This window comes from Malaclemys terrapin, chromosome 7, assembly GCF_027887155.1.
Source record: "Malaclemys terrapin pileata isolate rMalTer1 chromosome 7, rMalTer1.hap1, whole genome shotgun sequence".
NCBI lineage: Eukaryota > Metazoa > Chordata > Testudines > Emydidae > Malaclemys > Malaclemys terrapin.
In genome coordinates, this window is record NC_071511.1 from 31,527,061 (window position 1) to 31,551,996 (window position 24,936).

A 24,936-nucleotide genomic window follows, 5' to 3' on the forward strand; every position below is an offset into this window, starting at 1 on the left:
AAATGCTGTCGCAAATAAACAGTTTCTGTTGCACTTGGCAGTGTTCTTCTTGAAGGCAGGTTCTGCATTCTTTGGAAGCTAGGCTCAGGGTTCAAGTACAGACGCTGGTTCTGGTTACATCCTCAGTCTCTGGGATGCTGGGGGGGACACAGTCATCCCATACAATCATACTCTGCTCTTCTCTGTGCTCTCAAAGGGCTTTTTGCGTATTGCTTAACCAAGCCTTACACCCTCATGGAAGTTAGGTGAATATTATTGTACCTGTGACAGACAGGGTCAGGCCAGATGGCTACAGGAGAGTGTTCCTATTGGGAACCAGGAAGTGGGCGAGTGGAGCTCCTGTTGCTAAAGGGCCTCCCCACAGCCTAAGGGGAGGATCCACAGGGCCTGGAAACCAAATAATTCTGGGGGACAACTAATGAGATAACAGGGATGGGAGTGAGGTGAAAGGGTCAAACAAAGGGAACCTGATGGCGACACCAAGCAGAGAACCCCGGACAGCACCCCCTGCTCCTCAAAGGCGTCAGGGGAGCCAGCAAACGCCGCCCAGATGCATGAACGGACAGGGGATCAGAAATAGGGCCCACAGTCACAGAAGACTCATTGGTCAACCTCCTGTCCCTGGTTTTATAGATGGCCGTTTTAGCCAAGGCCAGGAGGAGGTTGACCAGGATGTCCCGTGACTTTGTGGGGCCACAGATAGGGAGTGCATAAATAAAAAGGTGAGGGGAAAAGTGCAACCAAGAACTTAACAAAATATTTGTGAGGAGCCGGAATAGGGGCTGCAGCCTGGCGCACTCCAGGTAAACGTGCGCCAGGGTTTCCCTCACGCCGCAGAAGGGGTAGGTGTCTGGGATAGGTGTAAACTGCCCCATGTACATGCCCGTGCTCACGGCCCAGTGAAGGAGCTGCCAACGGATATCCCCGGCAGGCCTCGGGACCAGGGCGGAGTATAGGCTGGCCCAGTGGGGCTTCTCACCCCCTAGAGGTCGCAGGAGGTCCCGCCACTTTGTGTCAGGGCGGGATGTGAGGGTGAGGAAGTGAAGAGTGTGGAACATGAGCGTGTATAGGTGTTTCCTTGGTGCAGTTTGGAAGCGGACTGGCTGTAGATTGTGCGGCCGGCTCACGGTGAAGGGGCGGGGAGGCCGGTTGGGTCCATGGGGCAGAGGCCCGCTGAAAAGGTCTGGAGGGCCTGGGGTGGAGGGTGGGCAGAGCATGCCCTCTCGCAGGAACCAGTCAAGGTAGGCCCAAGCTGCGGGAGGCAAAGCGGCCCTCACCTCCTGAAGTACATGCTGGGGAGTAAAAGGCCTGGAGAGGCCCACCCCCCCCCATGCGCTGAGCGAGCATCAGCGGATCTAGCTAGTCTCCCCGGTTGTAGTCCAGGAGGTCTCCGACTCTGGTGACTTCTGCCAGGACCAACCTCTGGCGCACCGAGGGGGACTCCGCCACCTGCACATGGAACTGGGGGTTGTGTAGCAGGGGCTCTGTGAGGAGATCTGCTCCCTCGGTGGCTGCCATAGACCTGGTCGCTGAGAACAGCTTTCAAGTCCGGAGGAGGTCCTGGTAGAAGACCGGCAGCCTGGAGAGGTCTCGCAGAAGATCGCTCGGATGGTCCTCGAGGGCCCGGAGCTCCTCCCACTTCTCCTAGCACGCTCTGCAGAGGGATGGATCCTCGGGGCTGGCAGCCAAACGCCTCTCCAGATCTAAGACCTCCCGTTCCAACTGCTGTATCACCGCATCCCTCCATCGGCTGGCGCCGGGTGTAGTCGTGGCAGAAGAGCCGGGCGCACGCACCTTCCCCACGTCCCACCACTGCCATGCCAAGGGAAAGCCGTGCCTCTGCCCTCGCCAGGCCAGCCAGAACTCCCAGAAAGATGCCACGAAGCCCACATCCTCCAACAAGCTGTTGTTGAAATGCCAATAGGCCGGCCCCGGCCGCTCCGCACAGAGAGACGCTGTCACAGTGACTAGATGATGATCCGAAAACAGGGCTGGCCGGATGCTGGAGGAGCGGGCCCGTGAAAGGTAGAAGCGTGACAGATAGATGCAGTCCAACCGGGAGTGGCACGACTGATGAGCCTCCACCCAAAAGTGAACGTCGAGACGTCGTCCGGGTAGTAGTCGCGCCAGACATCCACCAGGGAATGACGGTCGATGATCTCCCAGAGGACGTCTGCGGAGGCCAGGCACTGCTCGGTCCCCAAGCAGTCCCGCTCCTTGAGGGTGATGTTAAAGTCCCCGCCCAGGACAAGCACTCGTGAGGATCCAAGGAGACGAGGAAGGCGGACTCCTGCTGATAGAAACGCAGCCGCACCAGGCCCAATGTCAGGGCATAAATGTTGACAAGGTTGACCATGAGCCCCTCCATATGGACCTGGAGGTGCAGCAGGCCGCCCGGCACAGCCTTGGTGACCCCCAGCACTTCAGGCCGTAGGTCAGGGGAGAACAGGGTCACCACTCCGGCCGAATTGGTGGTGAGGTGGCTAAAATAGACCCTGTCCCCACACTCCAGGCACCAGCTATCTTCAGCGGCCGGACCCGTATGGGTCTCGTGCAGGAAAACCACAGAGTACCCCCCATCCCGAAGGAAGGGCAGCACCTGGCTCCTGTGGAATCCCATCCTACAGCCCTGGGTGTTCAATGTTGCGAAGATGATAGGTGCCATGAGGAGGGCGGGGCGGGGGGATCCTTGCCGGCAGGGTCACTCATGGCCCCTGTTGGGCAAGGAGTCACAGAAGAGGCAGACCCGCTGATAGGCCACAGTGCCCTGCTTCCTGGTCCTTTTACCCTCCCCCATGAGGGCCCTCGCAGCCCAGAGGATTTGATGGAAATCCCACCATCGCTGGAGAGCGAGCTGCACCTTGTTATGGGAGCCACAGACGTCTGCAAGGAACTCCCTCAGTTCTTCTCGCAGTGTATGGGGGAGGGGGGTCACTGGACTCTGGATTGCCTCCGGTGGGGCCCCTGTTGAAGCCCCGTGGCCTACCGAGATGGGCAGGCAGAGGGGTGGACCCCCAACGTGGCACCCGATGGGCCAGTGCCATGTGGCCCGCCTCGCACCCCGGCTCAGTAGGGGGCGGCGGAGGGAAGATTGCAGCCCCTAGTGGGTCAGGACAGGGAAATACAAAGGCTGTTCCCTGGGCTGTCATCCTCTGGAAAAGGGAAGGAGACAGCCCCAGGGGCAACAATGGCATCACGGGAGGTGAGGGGGACAAGGACGGGGTCGGCATCAGGGGCAGAGTAGGGATCAAGAGCAGAGTCGGGGAAAGGGACAGAGGCAGGATCCTGAGCCCCAGTAGCTGGGCCGCTGGGAGGTGGCCCCTCTCAGTTTGGCTCGGCTCAGGGATCTGGGGTGTGGGAAGGGGACCCTCAGTGATGCCGAGCTCAGACTCTATGGCTGGTGTGGCAGCCACAGCATCGGGAGGTGGACAGTCTTCAGTGGGGTCCCCACCCAGGAAGGAGGTTGATCGCCCAACACCTTCGAGGGATACCCAGCCGCGTGGCACCGGCCATCGCCTCAGTAGGCTTGGTGGCCGTCAGCGGGGTGCAACCTGCGGCCGGGCAGATGGAAGAGGCCAGGAGACCCTCGTAGGTGGGAGCAGAAACAGCGGTTAGGGGGAGGGAGCATGTGGAAAGGGGGGCCAGGGTGAGGTCGCTTAGATCGAGGCCCGCTGGCAGAGGGTCATCCTCCCCCTGGGTGACCAGGGTCAGACCCAGAGTCTCAATCTCATAAATGGAGGGGAGATCACCTTCCACCAACCCAGGGTTTTCCCTGCCAGCACCCGAAGCGACGCTCGCTTTGGGGCTCGCAGGGGCTTCAACTGTTAAGGGGGCAGGAGGGACTCCATCAGGGGCCTCTGAGGGAATGAACTCCAGAGGAGGGGCGGTGGTACCCTCCGATGCTGCCACATCTTCCCCAGCCAGCACTCGTGGATGGAACACACCCGTGGGCAAAGTGGAAGGCTCGGCATCGGTGCCCCCCTTCCTGGTCTTCCGGGGGGCTTCTGCATCGGTGGGAAGGAGTGGAGCTCGAGCCTTCTGCTTGCCCCGCTTCCCCTGTACTAGGGCCCAGCCCTCCATGGCATCGTCCTGGGGCTGGCTAACAGGGGTCGGGGGGCAGGGGCGATGGCTCAGGGAGGTAGCGGTAGGGTGGCACGAGGGATGGAAGATTCTCCTTGGGGCAGGCCCTCTCCTGTGCCCGGTGGTATCCCCGCCGCACCCTCCTCCACAGGCCGCACCAGACTGCAAGCAGCAGAGGCTGGGCTCTCCCACTCGTCTGGGCAGATTGGGGGAAGTACCCCTTGGGCCCGAGCAGGAGCAGTGGTGGGCCAAGAAGGAGGAGGAGTGGCTCCGGGTGCCAGGCAGTCAGGGGCACTGACAATGATGGGGCCGGTGCCCTGCCAGGGTTCAGGGGTCCCGGATGCTTCTCCGTGCCGGGCCAAGGGGCAGTCCCTCTGGATGTGTCCCATCACCCGGCAGAGATAGCACCGGTCCTCCCCCGTAGAATAATGCACCTGGTATTGGGGCCCCTGGTAGGGGAGCAGGAAGGACCCCTCAAGCGCCTCTCCGTTACGTGCCTCCAGCAACAGTTAAAGCTGCATCTGCCGGCGGAACAAGAGGACGTGACGGAGGGCGGGATCTTTGCAGCCCAATGGAAGAGGACTGATGACAGAGATTGGTTTCCCCAGGATAGAAAGGGCGGGCAGCAGAGCGGCATTGGGCAGGAAGGGAGAGACAGAGGTCAGGACTAACCGGACGCCCAGGTCTTCCAACGGCTCCAGGGGGACGAACACGCCCCCCACCGCCAGGCCAGTCTTCACCGCCTCCTGGGCGGCGGCCTCCAATGCTAGGAAGAAGACGACCTTTCCATACATTTTGGAGGCTGCCACGATGGCCCTCGGCCCCACCATCCTCGCCAACGTGGGGCAAGGCAGGCACCAGGAGGCAACGGATGCCGTGCTTCCAGGTCAAGGTAGGGAAGGGGCCCCGGCCGCTATAGATGGTAGCGGAGGTGGTGGTCGGGAGAGATGACGTAGCGGCAGGCGCGAGGGGAGGGGGTCACCGTCACCTGGGCGTACGCCTTGGGGGCCGGGCACCCACAGCTGGTGGAGGGAGCAGAGGGGAGGGATGCCGCAGCAGTGGGGTCAGTCCCTGCCATGGAGGGCCTGGTCTTTTTGGCGGGACCCTTACCCTTCTTTTTACCCTGGCCCTTCCCGACGGCTGTTCCAGGAGGCACTCTAGACTGCTACAGTCCACAGAATCGGAAGGGGCAAGGGATGTGGCAGCAGCAGAGGTCTCCACGGTGCCCAGGGGCGGCAGCAGGTGTTTCAGCAGCAGCAGTTGAGGTGGAGGCATGAGGGGGTCGATGGGGGGACAGGCGGAGTGGGGGACGGCAGGGTCTGCTTGAAGGGTCTCGCCAGCTGTGTTCCCTGCCATAACGAAACGGGTGGGGGCCAAACACTGGAGGGGGGGACGGGGAAAGAGGGCTAGGCTGCAGGCAGGGAAAGAGGGCACCAGAAGGGGAAGGCTAAATGGGCGGGGGGGGGGGCTAGCAAGGACTTGGGTGTGTGTGTCAATCACCGACTGGATTGGGGTTCCGGCTCCTCTAGCTGCACTAGGGAACTAGGGGATGTAACAACATGGGGGGGGGTGCAGTGATACAGGGGTCAAACTCAAACAGGGGAGAGGCACAAGCACATGAGGGGAGGGGCTAATCAGGGCTGGGGGGACTGCAAAGAGAGGGGAACAAACAGGTTGGAGGCCCTGGGGCTAGCTTCAGGGCAGGGGCAGACAAACAAACTGAAGCTGGGGAGGGGCAAAGTCTGCAGGAGCAAATGGGGTAAGCAGCAAGGGGTAAAGCTTGGGGGCCTGTTCCAAAGGGGAGGGGGTCAGGAGTATGTGCACCCATGAGCACTTGCTCTTAAAGTCAATGTTCCGGGTGGCAGCTGCTGCTGCAGGCCCAAATGGTGGAAACGGGCGTGGCAAGCTAGGTGAGCAGCTCAGTCCCAGAGGTAGGAGCTCAAGGCAGATGGTAAGCAGCCAGTGGGGATGGTGGAGGGGGCAGTGGGGATGGTGGTGGTGGCGGGGGCAAAGGGAGACACAGATGGAGCAGGCTCCACTCCACACCCCCGCTGTCCCCACAAACACAGTCTAGACCCCCACCACAAGAGCACAGTTTGAAAATTACTCAATCCTTAAGTGCCCTCTCCATGGTGGTCTTCAGAATCTCTATGTGCTCCTCCAGCAGCAGACGGTCCTTTTCTTCTCCTCCTTGGGGCTCCAGCAACTCCACAGCAGCTCCAGGTGGCAGTCCGGTGGCCAGGCAGGAGGTACCCCACTCAGATGGTGGTGATGGTAGTCATGTCCACAGCAGTAACGGCTTGGGCTGGGGTCCCTCACTCCCCTCCTCTGGAGCAACTGAGGGTGGGGGGATTCAGCAGCCAGCCAGCAACTGGGTAGCAGAGAAGGGGGCGGGTGGTGGTGTCTGGCCCGGCCCAGCCCAGCAGGAGCAGCCCCCTGTCTTCCTCCACCCCAGAGAGCAGCCAGAGAGTGTTCAAAAGAAGAGATCTATTAGTCCCAGATAAAGGAGATCCCTTTTCCCTGGGTAAGAGAACAGGGGCAGTTCCAGAACAAGCAGGAACTTGCTGGAACCAACTAATGCAGGCAGGCTAATTAGGACACCTGGAACGAATTAAGAAGAAACTGCTAGAATCAATTAGGACAGGCTGGCTAATCAGGGCACCTGAGTTAAAAAGGACCTCACTTCAGTTTGTAGTGTGCATGCGAAGAGCTGGCAGCAAAAGGCACTAGTTGTTGAGAGTAGGAAGGTGTATTGCTGGCGGACTGAGGAGTACAAGCATTATCAGACACCAGGAGAAAGGTCCTGTGGTGAGGATAAAGAAGGTGTTGGGAGGAGGCCATGGGGAAGTAGCCCAAGGAGTTGGAGCTGTCATGCAACTGTTCCAGGAGGCACTCTAGACTACTACAGTCCATAGGGCCCTGGGCTGGAACCCGGAGTAGAGGGTAGGCCCGGGTTCCCCCGAAACCTCCCAACTCCTGATCCTACACAGGAGGAGGTGACCTGGACTGTGGGTTCCACCAGAAGGAAAGGTCTCTGGGCTGTTTCTCTGACCCACATGGTGAATCTCTGAGGTGAGCAAATCCACCAATAAGTGCAGGACCCACCAAGGTAGAGGAGGAACTTTGTCACACCGTGTTACAGAATAACAAAGTAAGGCACAGAGCAACATGACCGAGGTTATGGATGGAAAGTCAGTGGCAGAGCTATGGATAGAGCCCCAGAGTCCTGACTCACAGCACCACCCCACCCCATGACCGCGTTCCCCTCCCAGAGTTGGGAACAGAACCCAACACTCCCAGCTATCAATACACTACTACTACTACTACTACTACTCTAACCACAAGATAACACACCTCCTGGTGTTTGGAACAAAACCCACACATCTTAGCTTCCAATCCTCTGCTCTGATCACTAGACCAGGGGTAGGCAACCTACGGCACGTGAGCTGATTTTCAGTGGCACTCACACTGCCTGGGTCCTGGCCACTGGTCTGGGTGGTTCTGTATTTTAATTTAATTTTAAATGAATTTTCTTAAACATTTTTAAAACCTTATTTACTTTACATACAACAATAGTTTAGCTATATATTATAGACTTATAGAAAGAGACCTTCTAAAAACATTAAAATGTATCACTGGCACGCGAAACCTTACATTAGAGTGAATAAATGAAGACTCAGCCCACCACTTCTGAAAGGTTGCTGACCCCTGCACTAGACTATATTATTTCCTCTCCAAATAGGCAATAGAACCCAGAAATCCAGACTCAGTCCCTCCCATTTCCACTGCTAGATCATAAACCCCTTGTAGAGATGGGAACAGAACCCAAGAGCCTTGACGCCAAGTCCCTGCTATGCGTCGCTAACCCACCAGACCCCATTTCACTCTATTCCCAGAGCTGGCAATAGAATCCAAGAGTGCTGACTCCCAGTCCCCGCTCTACCCATTAGACCCTTCTCCCCAGCCACATCTGGGAATAAAACCCAGTAGCCCTGACTCCCAGGCCTCATGCTTTAGTCACTAGTCCCCTACTCACCTCCTAGAGCCAGGAATAGAACGCAGGAGTCCAGACTCCCAGCCCTACCTGCTCTCCCCACTAGACCCCACAACCCTCCCAGAGATGGGAATAGAAGCCAGGAATCCCAATTTGCTATCCCCCTTGCCCCACACAGCTCAGTGGAGCACAGAAAATAACCCCATGATATTCCACGTGAATGGATGACTGCTCTCCCAGAAATGCCCTCTGGGCCCAACAGGGAGTTGAGGGGGGGTGTGACTGCTAGTATGAGCTCTTGAGTTAACAATGCCTTGTGACTAAGGCTATGAAAGGCCTACAGATCCAGACATCAGCATCTGACCTTCGTCCAACACAACAAGCAAATGATCAACCACTGCAGCCTCTGGACCATATCTTGTCTTCGAAAACCGCTCAAAATTGGCTCTACGTAGCACCCAAGCTGCCGCCATGCCCTCTTGCTGAAAAAAGATTAGGGACAAGCAGCAAGACTGGGTGACCCAAGTAATGGCTCTCAGACAACAACTCATTTTCATAGTTTCATACCTTTTAAGGCCAAAAGGGACCATAGATCTTCTTGTATCACCTCCTGTAAATCACAGGTCAGAGAATGTCACCCAGATACCTCTGCACTGAGCCCAATGACTTGGGTTTGGCTGAAGTTCTTACAGGAAGGCATCCAGCCTTGGTTTGAAGACATCAGGAGATGGAAAAATAGTGAATCACCCTCACTGTGAAATAAAGGTGTCTTATTTCTAACTGGAGTTGGTCTGGCTTCAGCTTCCAGCCTTTGGTTCTTGTTCTGCCTTTCTCTGCTAGGTTTAAACTCCACCTGGAACTGGGCTGAAAGCATCCTCAGCATCCCTTTAGTACCTGGTATTTTCCTCCCACGAAAGTGCTTTACACTGTCATAGACTCACCTCTTGATCTAAACAGCCTGAGCTTTCAAGTCTCTCACTGTCAGGCATTTTCTTGAGCCCCTTAATAATTTCTCTGGCTCTTTTCTGCACCCTCTCCAATTTTTCAGTATCCTTTTTACAAAGCACTCCCCAGAACTGGACGCATCATTCCAGTATTGGTGTCACCAATGCTAGACACAGAGGTAAAATCATCCCCTTGCTCTTCCTCACTGCTCCCCTGTTTATACAGCCAAGGAACACAAGAGCCATTTTTGTACCCGCATTGAACTGCGAGCTCATGTTGAGTTGTTTATCCAACCCTAGCTCCTTTTCAAGGTCGCCACTGCTTTCCCGGACACAGGCCCTCATTCTGTAGGGGTGGTGGTCTTCCTTCCTTGCTGCTAGATGTGTCCCCTTGCATCCAGCTGCAGTAAAGTGCAGTTTGTTTGAATGATTACAGGAGCCAGGAGTCCTGCTCTTCCCTTCTCTATTGTTGCTCTTTTGGCCTGAGCATTAGTCCAATATTCAGGGCCTTGCAGGGTTGTTTCTGTTAGCATGAGGAATGGATGATACAAGTCAGGTCAATTATTTGGTGAAACCTTGTTCATTTACAGGGTACCATTTCCCTGAACACTAACAGCAGCAGGCAGTTTCCTTGCTCCTGAATCCCCACATCTGTCCCTGCTCCCCACCCGCCCAGCAAGCTCTGTGTCCAAAAAGCATTCCCCTGTCTCTCTGCTTCCTCCCCTGGGAAACACTCAGAACTGCTTCTCCTGGCTTCCTGCCTCCAACATACACAGCCTAGCCCCCTCCTTTGCAACCAGGGAGAGCCCTATTCATCTGCCGGGGTTAACACTGGCCTAGCCATATGGCTTAGTGTCTTGGGTGGAAGTCCCATTGCCTGCAGCTCTTTTTACCATATAAAGGGGCTTGATTGTGCCTGAAAGACTGTTTAAATTATCCTGCACTGAGCATCTGAGATAACCCATTGCTAAGATGAATGGGGGCTGGTAGCGGAGGCAATGACTGTTAAAGGCCGAGAAGGTACAGGGGTTGCAGAGAGGACAGCCCAAGGGTAGGCAGAGGCAGCAGGTCCAAACCCTCCTTGCCGATGATGAGTAGCAATTATACTGCAGTCTGCCCCAGTGAGCGGGGGCTAGATGGTGACTGGCAGCAGCCCAAGACTGAGGCGAGGTGGGGATGGGGGTTGGGGATTCCCTGGGGAGGGGAGACCCAGCAAGAGTGTGGGATACTGCAGGGGGCAGAACCCCAAGAGAAAGGGCACTGGGTTCCGGGAGGGACACGGGGGGCCAGCGGCAAGCGAGACACCGGCCTGCAGAGTGTGCTCCGGAGGCTGATGAGCTAATTCCCTGAATGACCAGCAGGAGGAGCTGCTGCAATAGCTGGGGCTGGACTCAGTGATCCAGGCGATCCCTTCCAGTCCTATATCCAACTTTTCTATCGAAACTAAACATTCTGATGGTTCCAAACTGAAATGTTTCTGAATTGTTATTCTGCAGGAAATTTCAACGTTTGGGCTTTTTGTTCCGATGTCAGTATTTTCCACAGAATGAAAACTCTAGTTCCTGACCAGCACTGCTGGAAATTTACTAATTTTTAAAATCCAAGCTTAGGTTCTAGAGAACATGATAGTACCTCCAGAGACATGTCAGGAGAGGGATGGGTGTGTACTACCTGTTTCCAAGCCCTGGCATAATTAGAGTGTAGAACTCACTGGCACAGGAGGTCATTAAGGCCAAGGATTTAGCAACATGCAAAGAGGTACTGGACATTTATATGGATATTAAGAGTATCTCAAGTTGCCAAAATTAATGCTAAGGGAAAGGATATTAAACCTCCTGCTTCAACTATTTAAACCTCCACCTTTAACTATTCAAAATCAGGATGACATTTTGATGGGGCCAGAAGATTATCCCACATCTGACTACTCTGGCATTCTCACACCTTCCTCTGAAACATCTGGTGCTGGCCACTGTCCCAGGATTAAAGTAACCCCAGGTCTGATCCAGCCTGGCAATTCCTGTGTTCTCAGTATGACAGTTAATTTAGGGAGCCATTTGTCCTGTCTTCTGAGAGAAAGGCACAGCCTATTGTCAAAGAATTATAGACCCCAACACACATGTGGTGTTACCCGAACATGAGATCTCATCTTGGAGGAACACCTAGAACTGCTATACAGGCCAAAAATAGTCTGGAATTCAGCCTCAGAAGTCAATGCATCTGTTCCATCCATGATGGACTTTAGACTAGAAATAAGGCGCTTTGGTTTAAATATAAGGCACATATTTTTTAACACCGAGAGAAGTTAACCATTGGAACAACTTACCAAGGGCTGTGATGGATTCTCCATCACTGGCAATTTTAAAATCAAGACATTTTTCTAAAAGATAAACTTTTGTTCAAGCAGGAACTGATAAAGTCCTATGGCCTGTGTTATGCAGGAGGTCAGACTAGATGATCACAGTGGGCCCTTCTGGCCTTAAAAACTGTGACTGTGAATAACATGAAAGTGTTACAGTGGAAAACAAAGCTAAGTATGATCAGAGGGTGAGTCGGATGCATCAGACCTCCAGCTGGCGTAAACTGGCGTAGCTCCACCAAAGTCGATTTACACCAGTTGGGGATCTGGTCCATAAACTTGAGGTAGGGTGGAACTTTCAAATGTCTCTTGTGGGACTGAATGCCACAGTCTAATTACGTCTTGAGTGGAAGAGGTATTTCCTCTCCTAGGGACTAAAAGGTAAGAGGACCTGGGTGCTTCATGCTTGGGGTATTTCGAAAATCTCCCAAGAGCAAATAGTCCAGGTTTACATCAGCAGTAAAAGATACAGAATCCAGCCCAGATTCCAGTCCATGCTACACCCATCCCATAACTCTAATATACTAACCAAGGTCATCATTCTTGTCCCTTATGATCTGCAGACTTGTTCCTTTGCCAGCACTGCCCTTTATGCCAAATCATGTCAAACATTTTCTTATCTGACTTAATCCACCAAATAAGCAAAGTAAAACTTTAACTGCCTGAGCACATCAAGCCTTTATATACCAATGAGTCCGTTTGCAAGAGGGTAAAACCTGGGGATTAGCAGGGACTCAATCCTGGCAGAAAATCCATCTAGCATTCCTGGAACAGGTGTCTTTTCACTGACCTGGGACTGAACTGTTTGCCACTGCAAACTGGGACCAGTTAACCTGGGATTTCTGCAGCAACAGGAAAAACAACAGACACTTAATGCAGGTGGCAACCTGAAAAGTTATTAAACCAACTTGCCACCTTCTGTAATTTTAACCTGTGATATTAAGGGACTATTTGCTGGGATGCACATACCTTACAAGAAGTTCAGCATAAGCATCCCAAGTGGCCATACTTCCATTTTATGGTGTGAATCAGCACCACTGAGCAGTTATTTTTTTGGCCAAACCACTGAGATATTTTGCTAACACAGGGGAAGAGTGTATTCTCATCCATCATTGGTAATTTTTTTTTAATCGACCCAGCGCCACCCGAAAGCCATGAGTTTTCCAGAAGTTCTGGACCACATTGGTGGCATGGGACGCTTTCAAGTCATGCATGTGGCATTCCTGGCCATCCCACTCTTGATGCTGGCCAGCCATAACCTCCTGCAGAACTTCACTGCTGGGATCCCAGAGCATCACTGTCAAGTGCGCATCAGGGCCAACTACATCCATCATGCCAATCTCACAGCCAGCCTACCTGCTGAAGATCTGCTCTGGGTCTCCATTCCCATGGACAGGAGCCAGAAGCCGGAGAAGTGCCAGTGGTTTGTCACCACCCAGTGGCTGCTCCTAAACCCAAATGCCACAAGCACCAACACCATAGAGCTGGATATTGAGCCGTGTGTAGATGGGTGGACCTATGATAAGCGCCTGTTCACCGACACCATTATAACTGTTCAATATCTTCATCAACGACTTAGATATTGGCATAGAAAGTACGCTTATTAAGTTTGCGGATGATACCAAACTGGGAGGGATTGCAACTACTTTGGAGGACAGGGTCATAATTCAAAATGATCTGGACAAATTGGAGAAATGGTCTGAGTTAAACAGGATGAAGTTTAACAAAGACAAATGCAAAGTGCTCCACTTAGGAAGGAAAAATCAATTTCACACATACAGAATGGGAAAAGACTGTCTAGGAAGGAGTACGGCAGAAAGGGATCTAGGGGTTATAGTGGACCACAAGCTAAATATGAGTCAACAGTGTGATGCTGTTGCAAAAAAAGCAAACATGATTCTGGGATGCATTAACAGGTGTGTTGTGAGCAAGACACGAGAAGTCATTCTTCCGCTCTACTCTGCTCTGGTTAGGCCTCAGCTGGAGTATTGTGTCCAGTTCTGGGTGCCGCATTTTAAAAAAGATGTGGAGAAACTGGAAAGGGTCCAAAGAAGAGCAACAAGAATGATTAAAGGTCTTGAGAACATGACCTATGAAGGAAGGCTGAAAGAATTGGGTTTGTTTAGTTTGGAAAAGAGAAGACTGAGAGGGGACATGATAGCAGTTTTCAGGTATATAAAAGGGTGTCATAAGGAGGAGGGAGAGAACTTGTTCACCTTAGCCTCTAAGGATAGAACCAGAAACAATGGGTTTAAACTGCAGCAAGGGAGGTCTAGATTGGACATTAGGAAAAAGTTCCTAACTGTCAGGGTGGTTAAACACTGGAACAGATTGCCTAAGGAGGTTGTGGAATCTCCGTCTCTGGAGATATTTAAGAGTAGGTTAGATAAATGTCTATTAGGGATGGTCTAGGCAGTATTTGGTCCTGCCATGCGGGCAGGGGACTGGACTCGATGACCTCTCGAGGTCCCTTCCAGTCCTATAATCTATGGAAAAAAAAAAAAAAAAACTGAGGTGAGAGAAACCTGACTCCGTATAGTCCAGGCAATGCTGTCATAGGGAGGCAGTGTGGATCAGTGCCTAGGGTACTGGGCTGAGAGAGGAGGAGACCCAGGTTTTATTCCCAGCTCTGCTGCTGATCTGCTGTGGGCAAATCACTTCCTCTCTGTTTCCTCTCCCGCCCTTTGTCTATTTAGAATGTAAGCTCTTTGGGACTGTCTCTAACTATGTGGGTGTAGCACACTGGAGCCCTGATCTCGGTCGGGGTCTGTGCAGCGCCTGGCACAATGGGACTCCAGATCGCCTTTGGGATTGATATGTGCTATGCTAATACAACACAATAGCTTGTAGACTGTTACGTTGCACTAGGCTCTATATACACACACACACTGAGAGACAGTCCCTCCACCAAATCTCTTACTGTTGTGATCTGGCAGACTGTTTTTCCCCTTTGGCACAGGTATAACTGACCACACAAGGTAGTAGGATTGCCACCTCTGAGGTATAAAAAAATGGGACATCAAAGATGATCCTGAGCCCATAAAACCGTCAGGGTGCACTGAGTACCCTGACAGATTTCCCAGGGCAGCTACCTCAAAAAAGGGATGACCCTGGGAAAACCTGGATGGGTGGCAACTCTACAAGGTACAGAGCAAGGGGACCACACCCGCTGTTCGTACTGTAACAGGTTTGCGGACTGACCAGTATAGCTCTACCCATCCCCCCATACACACACTTGACCCTAGCGGTTCTCTGCACACCAATTTTACTCGTGGGTGTCCACTTCAGAGCCTGATTTTTGGGGCTCAGATTTTCAGTGTGGGGGGTGTGAATAGCCCCTTGATAACCCAGCCCTGTAAAAATGCTCCACTCCCAGCTCCCCAGCATAGGGGGTGTGGCCTGATTGCACTGAGCTCTGCTTCCCTGGGGCATCAGGAGGAAGAGTGGAAGTCGGAACAGCTCTGAGACCACTCTACACATACCCCAGGGTTAAGTAGGGTCCAGAAACGGGGAGCACAAGTGTGGGTTAAAGCCGCCTCTTCCCATCTCTGTGTCTGCCTGGAGCAAAATATGGAGACCCGGGGATCAAAGTATCCTCTCTATAGACCAGGCTACAGCATGTCCAACCTCCCCTCCCCGCCACCCATAGGCACTTCCAAAAAGTTCCAGCTCAGGCAATGTGTGCCCTGAAATCTTCCTGCTCTCACTGGTCTCTGTTTTCTTCCCCCCGTGCAGCGGGATTTGGTGTGTGAGTCCAGGACTCTCCAGCAAATGGCGCAGTCACTCTACATGTGCTGGTGGGGTCAGCTGTGTTTGGACACCTCACGGACAGGTGAGATGGTGAGGCTGCGACTCCGAGCTCCACACGCTTTCATGTTGCTAGTGTGAGCTGGAGCCACACTAATCCCAGCTCCAAAAACATGTCACAATGGTTATGTACCTACTGCCTGCAGGTCAGGAATGTACCTATTCCCAGCGGGCCCTGGGGAGGGGCTGCTGGGAATGCTGCAGGTCACAACTGATACGAATTGGAAGAGGGAACACGGTGAAAGTTGAAAGAAGACCAGGAGTACTTGTGGCACCTTAGAGACTAACAAATTTATTTGAGCATAAGCTTTCGTGGGCTACAGCCCACTTCATCGGATGCATAGAATGGAACACACAGAAAAAAGATATTTGTACATACAGAGAACATGAACAGATGGAAGTAGCCATACTGACTGCAAGAGGCCAATCAATTGAGGTGAGCTATCATCAGCAGGAGGGAAAAAAAAAAACCTTTGAAGTGATAATCGAAATGACCCATAGAAGGTGTGAGGATACTTAACATGGGGAAATAGATTCAATTAGTGTATTGACCCAACCATTCCCAGTCTCTGTTCAAACCTAAGTTAATTGTATCTAATTTGCATATTAATTCAAGTTCAGCAGTCTCTCCAGTGCATCATCAAAGATCTACAACCTATCCAGAAAGATGATCCCTCACTCTCACAGATCTTGGGAGACAGACCAGTCCTCGCTTACGGACAGCCCCGCAACCTGAAGCAAATACTCACCAGCAACCGCACACTATACAACATAAACACTAACCCAGGAACCTATCCTTGCAACAAGCTTGATGCCAACTCTGTCCGCATATCTATTCAAGTGACACCATCATAGGACCTAATCACATCAGCCATACCATCAGGGGCTCGTTCACCTGCACATCTACCAACGTGATATATGCCATCATGTGCCAGCAATGCCCCTCTGCCATATACATTGGCCAAACCGGACAGTCTCTATGCAAAAGAATAAATGGACACAAATCTGACATCAGGAATCATAACATTCAAAAATCAATGGGAGAACACTTCAACCTCTCTAACCACTCAGTGACAGACTTAAAGGTGGCAATTTTGCAACAAAAAAAACTTCAAAAACAGACTCCAAAGAGAGACTGCTGAACTTGAATTTGGGGATGACTAATAACAATTTTAGTTACAAGATGGGGACGCATTGGTTAGAAGTTACGGAAGAGGAGAAGGACCTAGGGGTTCTTGTAGACCGCAGGATGACTATGAGTCGACAATGTGACGTGGCGGTGAAAAAAGCCAATGCTGTCTTGGGATGCATTAGGCGAGGTATATCTAGTAGGGATAAGGAGGTCCTGCTTCCGTTGTACAAGGCGCTGGTGAGACCTCATTTGGAGTACTGTGTGCAGTTCTGGTCTCCCATGTTTAAAAAAGATGAACTCAAACTGGAACGGGTGCAGAGAAGGGCCACTAGGATGATCAGAGGAATGGAAAAGCTGTCGTACGAAAGGGGACTAGAGGAGCTTGGGTTGTTTAGTCTGACAAAGCGAAGGCTGAGAGGGGATATGATTGCTATCTTTAAATATATTAGAGGGATTAATACAAGGGAGGGAGAAGAATTATTCCAGCTTAGTACTAACGTGGATTCAGACTTGAAATTAGACGAAGGTTTCTGACCGTCAGAGGGGTGAAATATTGGAACGGCCTACCGAGGGAAACGGTGGGGGCGACGGACCTGTCTGGTTTTAAGATAAAGTTAGATAAGTTTATGGAGGGAATGGTTTAATGGTAAAACATAGTAGTCAAGGAAAGCCAAGCAATGGTGGGTAAATAGTATAATGGCTAACGGGGTCAGGCTGGAGACTCTTGCCTATATGCTCGGGGTCTTACTGATCGCCACATTTGGGGTCGGGAAGGAATTTTCCTCCAGGGCAGATTGGCTGAGCCTCTGGAGGTTTTTCGCCTTCCTCCGCAGCATGGGGCAGGGATCTCTAGCAGGAGGGTCTCTGCCGATTGAAGTCACTAAAAACAGGATTGGGGACTTCAACAGCAGAGTCCAGGGAAGGGGTAGGGACGGTTTTATGGCCTGCAGCATGCAGGGGGTCAGACCAGATGATCATAATGGTCCCTTCTGACCTTAAAGTCTATGAGTCTATGAGTCTATGATTCCAACAAAAATATTTTCAACTCATCCACCCCAACTTCCACCCCATGGTTTTAGCATCCTTTTTCCAGCCGGTTACCCGCACTGCAGCAGGTCTTGCTCTCACGTACCTCTGTAATGATGGTGCTGGTGAAAATGCTCTTGTCGTACACCCACCCATCAGCGCAGGGTTCAGTCTCCAGCTCAGTTAGGTTTGTGACTGTGGCGTTGGAGTCTAGGAGCTGCCACTGCGTGGTGACAAAGCGGTGACACTTCTCTGGCTGCTGGTCGCTGTCCATGGGGATGGAGACCCTGAGGAGGTCCTTGGCAGCGAGCTTTCCGGTGAGGTTGGTGTAAGGAGTGTTGTTGATGTTGATATGGACCTGGCAGTGGTGCTCAGAGATGGCAGCAGTGAAGTTCTGCAGGAGGTTATGGCTGGCTATTATGAAAACTGGGATAGCCAGTAAGATCGCATAGATGATTTGGAAGCGACCCATCCCCCCGACGTGGTCTAAGAGCTTGGCAAAACTCATGGTGCAGGGTTGGAAGATTCAGCACTAACTGTCTGGGTTAAGCAAAAACGATGGGGCTTGAATAATGGACGTTACCTGAATTGTAAAAATTAAACTGTGTAGATATTTTGATCGCACAACGAAAGACGTTAATTTGAATCCAGCTTGTATTGCACTTCACAACTTCAACAACAGCCATAAAGCGCAGCACTTCTTACAAAAAGTCAGCTGTTGGCAAATAGGGTCCATGGATTCTTAAGGGCGTAGTTTCCAAAGAGGAGGCATTGAGTTATATTCTCCCTAAATAACTGAGTATGATACCACGTTGCTTCTCCTTTGTTGCAAAAATTCCCATGCAACTATTCCTAGTTTCCTGTCAGCTCGGGAAAACTCCACACACCTTTTCTATGAACTTTAGAATGGTTATGCCAAGCTTAATTCCATGTTGATCCTTGCCTTTTACCCTCTGGAAAAGCAGGTGGGGTTTATATATCCCTCGCAGGGTTATATAAGGCCTTAAACAGGTCACTTAGTTAAAATTTTACTTTGTTTTGCATGGATTAAGTCCAAAAAAGAGAGAGTCTGAAAGCAATGTGCTAGATACGGCGCTAAATGCTTCCAGTGCAGAGGTGACAAACTCACTGATCTAAGATGCTAATCCAGAATATTTTTGGGTGAGTATATTATTCACACCACAGGGCTAGAAATTAACTATAACCAAAAAGGATCCAGATTTAGCTGAGATACCACAAGCCCACCTCTGTCCTGAGTAGTGTCACCACACACGAAATGTGAAAAATCGGGGCAGGGGTGGGGGATAGTAGGACCCTGTATAAGAAAAAGACCCCAAAATTGTGCCTATAAAATCGGGACATCTGGTCACCCTAGTCCTGAGTCGTCATTATTCTTAAAATACCACCTGGAAATACCCAGCTGAGATTGGGGCCCATTGTGCCAGGGATTGTACAACCCCATAGTGTGAGACATCCCTCTCCCAAAGCACTGACAGTCTAAATAGACAAGACAGACCAAAGGGAGGGTTGTAATTAGCGTTGGTCTGAAAAATTTTAACAAAAGGTTTTTCAGGAAATGTTCTGCAGGAAAGGGTCGTATTTGACAAATGTCTTGACTCTAAAACATTTTAAGAAAAAAGATTTGAAGATGAAAAATTGGAGATGACAAATTTCAGTTTTTCAGTGTAAAATGACTTTTTGTTTAGACATTTGAGCTAAGTCTAGTAAAAAATGTTTGGAAAATACAAAATGGTTGAAAGATAAACAAAATGTTTCAACTGACCCAACAAAAGTGGCGCATATGCTTGTGCTGGGCCCAGTACACAGGGTGAATTTTGTTCTGTCCTGGTTCTCCCAGGAGCAGACACCAGGTGTCAGGTGCTATCAGAGGAACCTTTATAAGATTGACTGGAGAATAACTTGCCTCTGCTCCTTAGTCTGCTGGGATCATTCAGACCTGAAGCGCCTACTTACACAGCGAGACAGAATTGACCGAGATGCTAGAAATGGCCAGGCCGGTGAGGAAGCGGAAGACGCAGTACATGGTAAAGTTGGGGGAGAAAGCAGCACAGATGCCTGTTACCGCCATTTGCAGGTAGCAGCAGATCAGGAGGGCTTTCCGGCCAAACCTGCAGCACAGAGAACAGAGTTAATGGGGGTGTGGGGAGATCAGGAAGCTGGCCCAGGGCAGGGAATTTGGAGGCTGATATGATTGCACCATATGGCACCCATTACTCCTACTTTGGTGATCTCAGCTGCCTCTAAGCACTGTTTGCAATGGAGAGTGCTTGAACCAAAATTCAGGGTTAGGAATTAATTTGAATGCATGACGTTATCCCAGTACACTTCTGCAGATGCCCCTCAAGCCCGAACTGTAGCCCTCCTGCTGTTCCAGCCCTGGCCTCCCCTCCCCGAGCTCTGTTATGCCCCTCAACTTTAACCGGTTTCAGAGTAGCAGCTGTGTTAGTCTGTATCCGCAAAAAGAACAGGAGTACTTGTGGCACCCTAGAGACTAACAAATTTATTAGAGCATAAGCTTTCGTGGGCTACAGCCCACTTCATCGGATGCATAGAATGGAACACACAGAAAGAAGATATTTGTACATACAGATGTAAGCAGAGTCAGGATGAGCTCTACCCTGACATCTGGTGGTGAATTATGGCGAGTGTGGAAAAGAACTCCAGGGGCTGATCTTGTTTGCATAGGCACACCCACTCGCCTGGCATGAAACCACAGCAACTCAAAGTGGTTACTTTGGCTGGTGTGGGATCCCCAGTTTCTCTGTTATTGGGGCAGGAAGAATAAAGTTTTGTTACCCTGATTCTGTGAATCAAGGCCAGTGGAACTGTTGTATGACAGAAGGACTGAGTGAGTCATTCACCATTAAGTAGGTAGCATTTGCTTGTCAAGGGGCATGGGTTACAAAACCCAGTGAATTGAGAGAGGATGGGGACAGGTATTGGTACCTGGTGGTGTGGGTCCCTTTTGTGGGCCTGAAACACCAATTGCACCTCCTCCTCTCTCCACTGTTGAATGTCAGAGCTAACTTTGATTCCCTTAGGAGTCTAGTTACAGACTGCTGAGCTGAGTTCACTTTGGACTCACTTTGCACCTGCACTGGGGCTCCCCTACTACTAGCTGAAATCAGTAAGAGCTGAAATCACAAAAGAGCTAAAGCTATTTAAGAGCTGAGATCACTGAGGCTGTGTTAACTAGTGGGGGAGCCTGAAGCTATATTGCTAAGCTAATTTAGCTTAGGGGGGGTTGAGCGGAGGAGAGCGGCTCACAGGTTGGTGAGCAGAGCGGAGCGGTGTGGCTCACAGGTCGGTGAGCGGAGCGGAGCAGCTGCCAGAGCAGTTCGTGGGACGGCAGGAGTGGGACTGTGGGTGGAATGGAGCAGTTCATGGTGAAGGCTGCGGTGGAACCCCACGGAGAAGCAGCTGGTTGGCCTCGGATCACGTAAGGTGCCCCTTAACACCCTGCTCACCCCCCCCTTTTGAACTCTGGGGCTGCACTGATCATGGACAGAGACTTTGGGGGGTTGTCGGACTTTTGGGACTTTGGTGATTCTTGGGTCGCTGGTTTCAAGAACCAATGGGAGAGGACACGGCCCAATTTGCTGGGGTGGGTCTTCGCTCATGGTTTGGTCTAAGAACTCTAGTTCTGGTGTTTTTCCAATTTAATGCTGATGTTGTTTACCTCATGTTATTAAACATTTTCTGTTACACTCAGACTCCGTGCTTGCGAGAGGGGAAGTATTGCCTCTTAGAGGCGCCCAGGGGGTGGTATGTAATTGTCCCAGGTCACTGGGTGGGGGCTCGAGCCGGTTTTGCATTGTGTTATTGAAACGGAACCCCTAGATACAGAACCCGGCCCTTGTTGCTGCCAACTTAGATGGGCAGAAGGGTTACACAGAGAACATGAAAAGGTGGAAGTAGCCATACCGACTGTAAGAGGCCAATCGAGATGAGCTATCATCAGCAGGAGGAGAAATCTTTTCATAGATTTTTGAAAGTAAGTTTCACTGTCCTATGGGCAGAGAGGGTCAGAGTATCTATCTATCAATCCTCCTCTTCCTAGATCTGATCTTAAAATTTGCACCAACCTACAGCCCCTGCATGTCTATTGACATCGGCTTGGTTTCAGCCTAAGTCAGTGCAGAATTTAATCCAGGGCCACGTGCTGTTCTCAGTTACATTCTGGCCCCCAGGCAACTTCAATTCTTGCGACTTCAAGTGGCTGCCATTGCACAGGTGTAAAGGAAAGCAGGACACGGCCTTTGCGCTTCACAGAGGCTTAATTCCTTCAGTGTATGAGTAGGAGGAAGCTGTGGTTGCACTGGTTGGGGTGGGAATTCCCCCATCCATTTTGCAGTCAGTTTCCTCTCAATTAAACTGGACATAATCCACTAATCTGCATTAAAGGAACTGTGAATGATGCTAAGGGCTAGCCCTGCTCTCCCATAGATCTCAACGGGCTTTACAATAGTGACTAAACCTTACTATCCCATCTCACAGCTGAGGCACAGCGAGGCAGCATGACTTGGCCAAGGTCACAGCAAGTCAGTGTCAGAGCTAGGAGTAGGGGTCCCAGTCTCTTGAATGCTCAGTCCATTCAAAACCATCCGCCTCACGTGGGATCATTATATTTGATCCTACATTAACATCGAAAGGACCGATTTTGCCAGGCACTGCAGAGACCCAGCTGAGTTCGGAGACTCACTGTGCCAGATGCTACACAGACCCAAGCTGAGAGTGGAGCCCTGTTGTGCCTGGCACTGCACAGAGCCCAGCTCAGACTGGGGAACCCTTGTGGCGGATACTGCATGAACCCCAGCTCCAATCAGGACCCCATTGCACTGGACACTGCACAGACCCCAACTGAGACTGTGCTGGGTGCTCTGTGAACCCCAACTGAGATTGGGGCACAGCTGTGCTGGGTGCTGCACAGGGACAAAGCTAGAGACCAGGATGATCCTCCCTTATTTTACAGATGATGGACATTGAGGCTCAGAGAGATTCAGGCTGTGATGCCCTGCAGATCACTTTTCCCATTAAACGTAGGTAGCTTTGGACTTGTAATTAACAAATTAAAATGAATTGTAAGGATTGCTATGGGAACTGGCTGTCTAAATGCCATCAATGGCTCTGAAAATCTCAGCCCCAGTCTGGAGCCTTAACCACAAGCCAGTCTTCCTCCTGGAGCCCAGCTTCATTTTTTCTCTCCCTTACAGTGGGACCTGGTGTGTGACTCCCGGCAGCTGAAGCAGATGGCTCAGTCCATCTACATGGCTGGGGTCCTGGCGGGAGGCATCATCTTTGGAAGTCTGTCAGACAGGTGAGAGCAATGTTGGTATGAAGCCGAGCAAGGCTGATTCCTGGGGGAATCAGGAATCTCGAGCAGGAGGAGAGAAGTTATGGTATCTCTGTATTTGGCACTGGTCCGACTGCTACTGGAATCTTGTGTTCAGTTCCGGTGTCCACAATTCCAGAAGGATGTTGGTAGTATAACTTTAGCGCCCTCGTGGCCAAGATGGAGTCTGCTCTGCAGCCGCTCTGGACAAGACAGGGCGCGCGCAGGAATACAGCAGGAGAAATCCCTTCAATCCCAGGGGCACCTGTTCCAAACTCCCCAGAGTGAACACACACACACACACACAGGAAAAGTACAATGGATGTAACAAGGGAAATATTTATTTACAGAGAGATGAGAGGAGAAAAACAACAAGGGGAAATATAAGGGAGAGTAAAACAGAGTTGCATCCAAGCCAAGGCTCCACAGGCCCAGTGGTAGCACAGTCTGACAGGACAGACACTGAGCAATGTGTCTGCACACAGAGTTCAGGAGTCCTGAGCAAAGTTCCAATACAGTGGTGAGTCTTGGGTGCTCCTGGTTGTCTTCGGCGCCAGTGAACTTTCCCCAGCAAACCCCTCCGGCAGTGGTGGATTAATAATTTTGCTGCCCCTAGGCCGGGAAATAATTGCAGCCCTGGCCCCACCCCGACTCCGCCCTTTTCCCGCCCCCATTCCAACGCCCTCCCCAAAGTCCCCGCCCCAACTCCGCCCCCTCCCTTCCCCTATTGGATCCCTTCCCCAAATCCCGGCCCTCGGCCCCGCCTCTTCCGCCCCAGCAAATTTGCCGCCCTAGGCCTAGGCCTTGTCGGCCTAGGCAATAATATGGCGCTGCCCTCTGGTGCCCTCTTCTGCCGCTCTCTGCAAAGCCACACAGAGCGACTACCTCCCCACTTAACTAGCTAGCAACCTCCCTCCTTGTTACAAGCCCCAGTACTCACAGCCCCATGCAGCTCTGGGCAGCCGTGATACTGGGTCCAGCTCCGGCCTGTCCTTCTCGCCAATTCCTCCCTGGCACAGTGCTCCTCCTGGCTCCTGTCCTGGGGTGTCCCCGATCGGCCCTGTCCTTCGCAGGCTTCAGGCAGGTTCTCTGCTGCTTCACTTTTCCAGGGCCTGCGGGCTGCCTCTCCCTCTCCTTGGAGCTCCAGCGCTGCCCCCTGGAGTTTCCCTCTTTTTTTCTTACTCTCCCCCTCCCCCTTAGGAAAAAGATTTAAAGGGGCCATGCTCTCTAAACCCCAAAGGGGTTACAGTAGGTTGGAGAGGGGTCAGAGAAGACCCACGAGAATGATTAAAGGCTTGGAAAATGTACCTTACAGTGAGAGACTCCAGGAGCTCGATCTATAAAGCAAAGGTTAAGGGGTGACTTGATCACAGTCTGTAAGCGGAGCCTGCTGAATTCTTTTTATAATTGTTTATTTTATTTTGTGGGGAATTTCTTGTTATTTTTGTTTTGTTAATGTTATCCATGCAGGGGATCGGGTCTTGCCCTGGGGCTTGGGAGGCCCTGGAGGGGGGCTGAGTCCTGCCACCAGGGGTTGGGAGGCTCTGGGGGAGGTGAGCGTTGCACCCCCGAGCCTGCCCTGCACTCACCCCGCAGAAGCGGCTCCTGGGATCCTGTGCAGGGCCGGCTCCAGCGTCTTTGCCGCCCCAAGCGGGAAAAAAATAAAGCCATGATTGGCGGCAACTCTACTGCCGCCACTTCATTCTTCGGCAGCAATTCGGTCTGAGAGACCCGCCACCAAATTGCCACCAGAGAGCCGGACATGCTGCCCCTTTCCATTGGCCAACGCAAGCACCTGCTTGCTGTGCTGGTGCCTGGAGCCAGCCCTGGTCCTGTGCGGTGCGGCTGGGCCTGGCTCTCGACTCAGGCTGTTGTGGCCTGGCCAGGGCCGGCTCTGGCTTTTTGGTCGCCCCAAGCAAAACAAAAACGGGGCGGCCAAAACGGCAAAGCAAAAAAAAAAAAAAAAAACCTGCGGGGCGGACGGAGCCGGGGGAGAGAGAGAAGGGGGCGGCCACGGCTTCAGCGGGGCGCTACCACGCGGACCCGACTGGTGCGCTGCCTGCCGGGAGCCTCCGTGCCACTCCGGTCGTCTGGAAGGGAAGGACGGGGACAGCCCTGCCGGGCTTGCTGCAGGGCGCTCCCGTCCTCCACGCCGCCGCCCCCTACAGGGCAGCCGGAGCGGCACAGCAAACAAAACAAACAAACAAACAAAAAGCGGAATGCCACCTCGAACAATCTGCCGCC

General features: G+C 52.0%; 2 protein-coding genes across 2 annotated transcripts in view; one reads left to right on the top strand and one right to left on the bottom strand.

The window, feature by feature from the left end:
• The first annotated feature begins 12,528 nt into the window (after positions 1-12,528).
• Positions 12,529-24,936, top strand: part of LOC128840809 (solute carrier family 22 member 6-A-like) — a 29,800-nt gene continuing 17,392 nt past the window's right edge. Inside the window, exons 1-3 of the mRNA XM_054035242.1 lie at positions 12,529-12,927; positions 13,715-13,717; positions 22,574-22,677. Of these exons, the coding sequence (XP_053891217.1) occupies positions 12,529-12,927; positions 13,715-13,717; positions 22,574-22,677 (506 nt within the window). The remainder of the gene's footprint in view (positions 12,928-13,714; positions 13,718-22,573; positions 22,678-24,936) is intronic.
• LOC128840813 (organic anion transporter 7-like) lies at positions 15,454-18,250 on the bottom strand. The gene is made up of 2 exons (XM_054035252.1): positions 17,446-18,250; positions 15,454-15,622 (listed from the first exon to the last, which is right to left on the bottom strand). The coding sequence occupies exons 1-2, from the start codon at positions 17,845-17,847 to the stop codon at positions 15,458-15,460; spliced, it is 567 nt and encodes a 188-aa protein (XP_053891227.1). The 5' UTR covers positions 17,848-18,250; the 3' UTR covers positions 15,454-15,457.

Coding starts and splice junctions, on each gene's coding strand:
- LOC128840813 (XM_054035252.1), bottom strand. CDS start 17,847: ATGAGTTTTGCCAAGCTCTTAGACCACGTCGGGGGGATGGGTCGCTTC. Junction 15,623..17,445: donor CCAGCACCATCATTACAGAG/GTACGTGAGAGC, acceptor TGCTGATGATAG/CTCACCTCAATTGATTGGCC.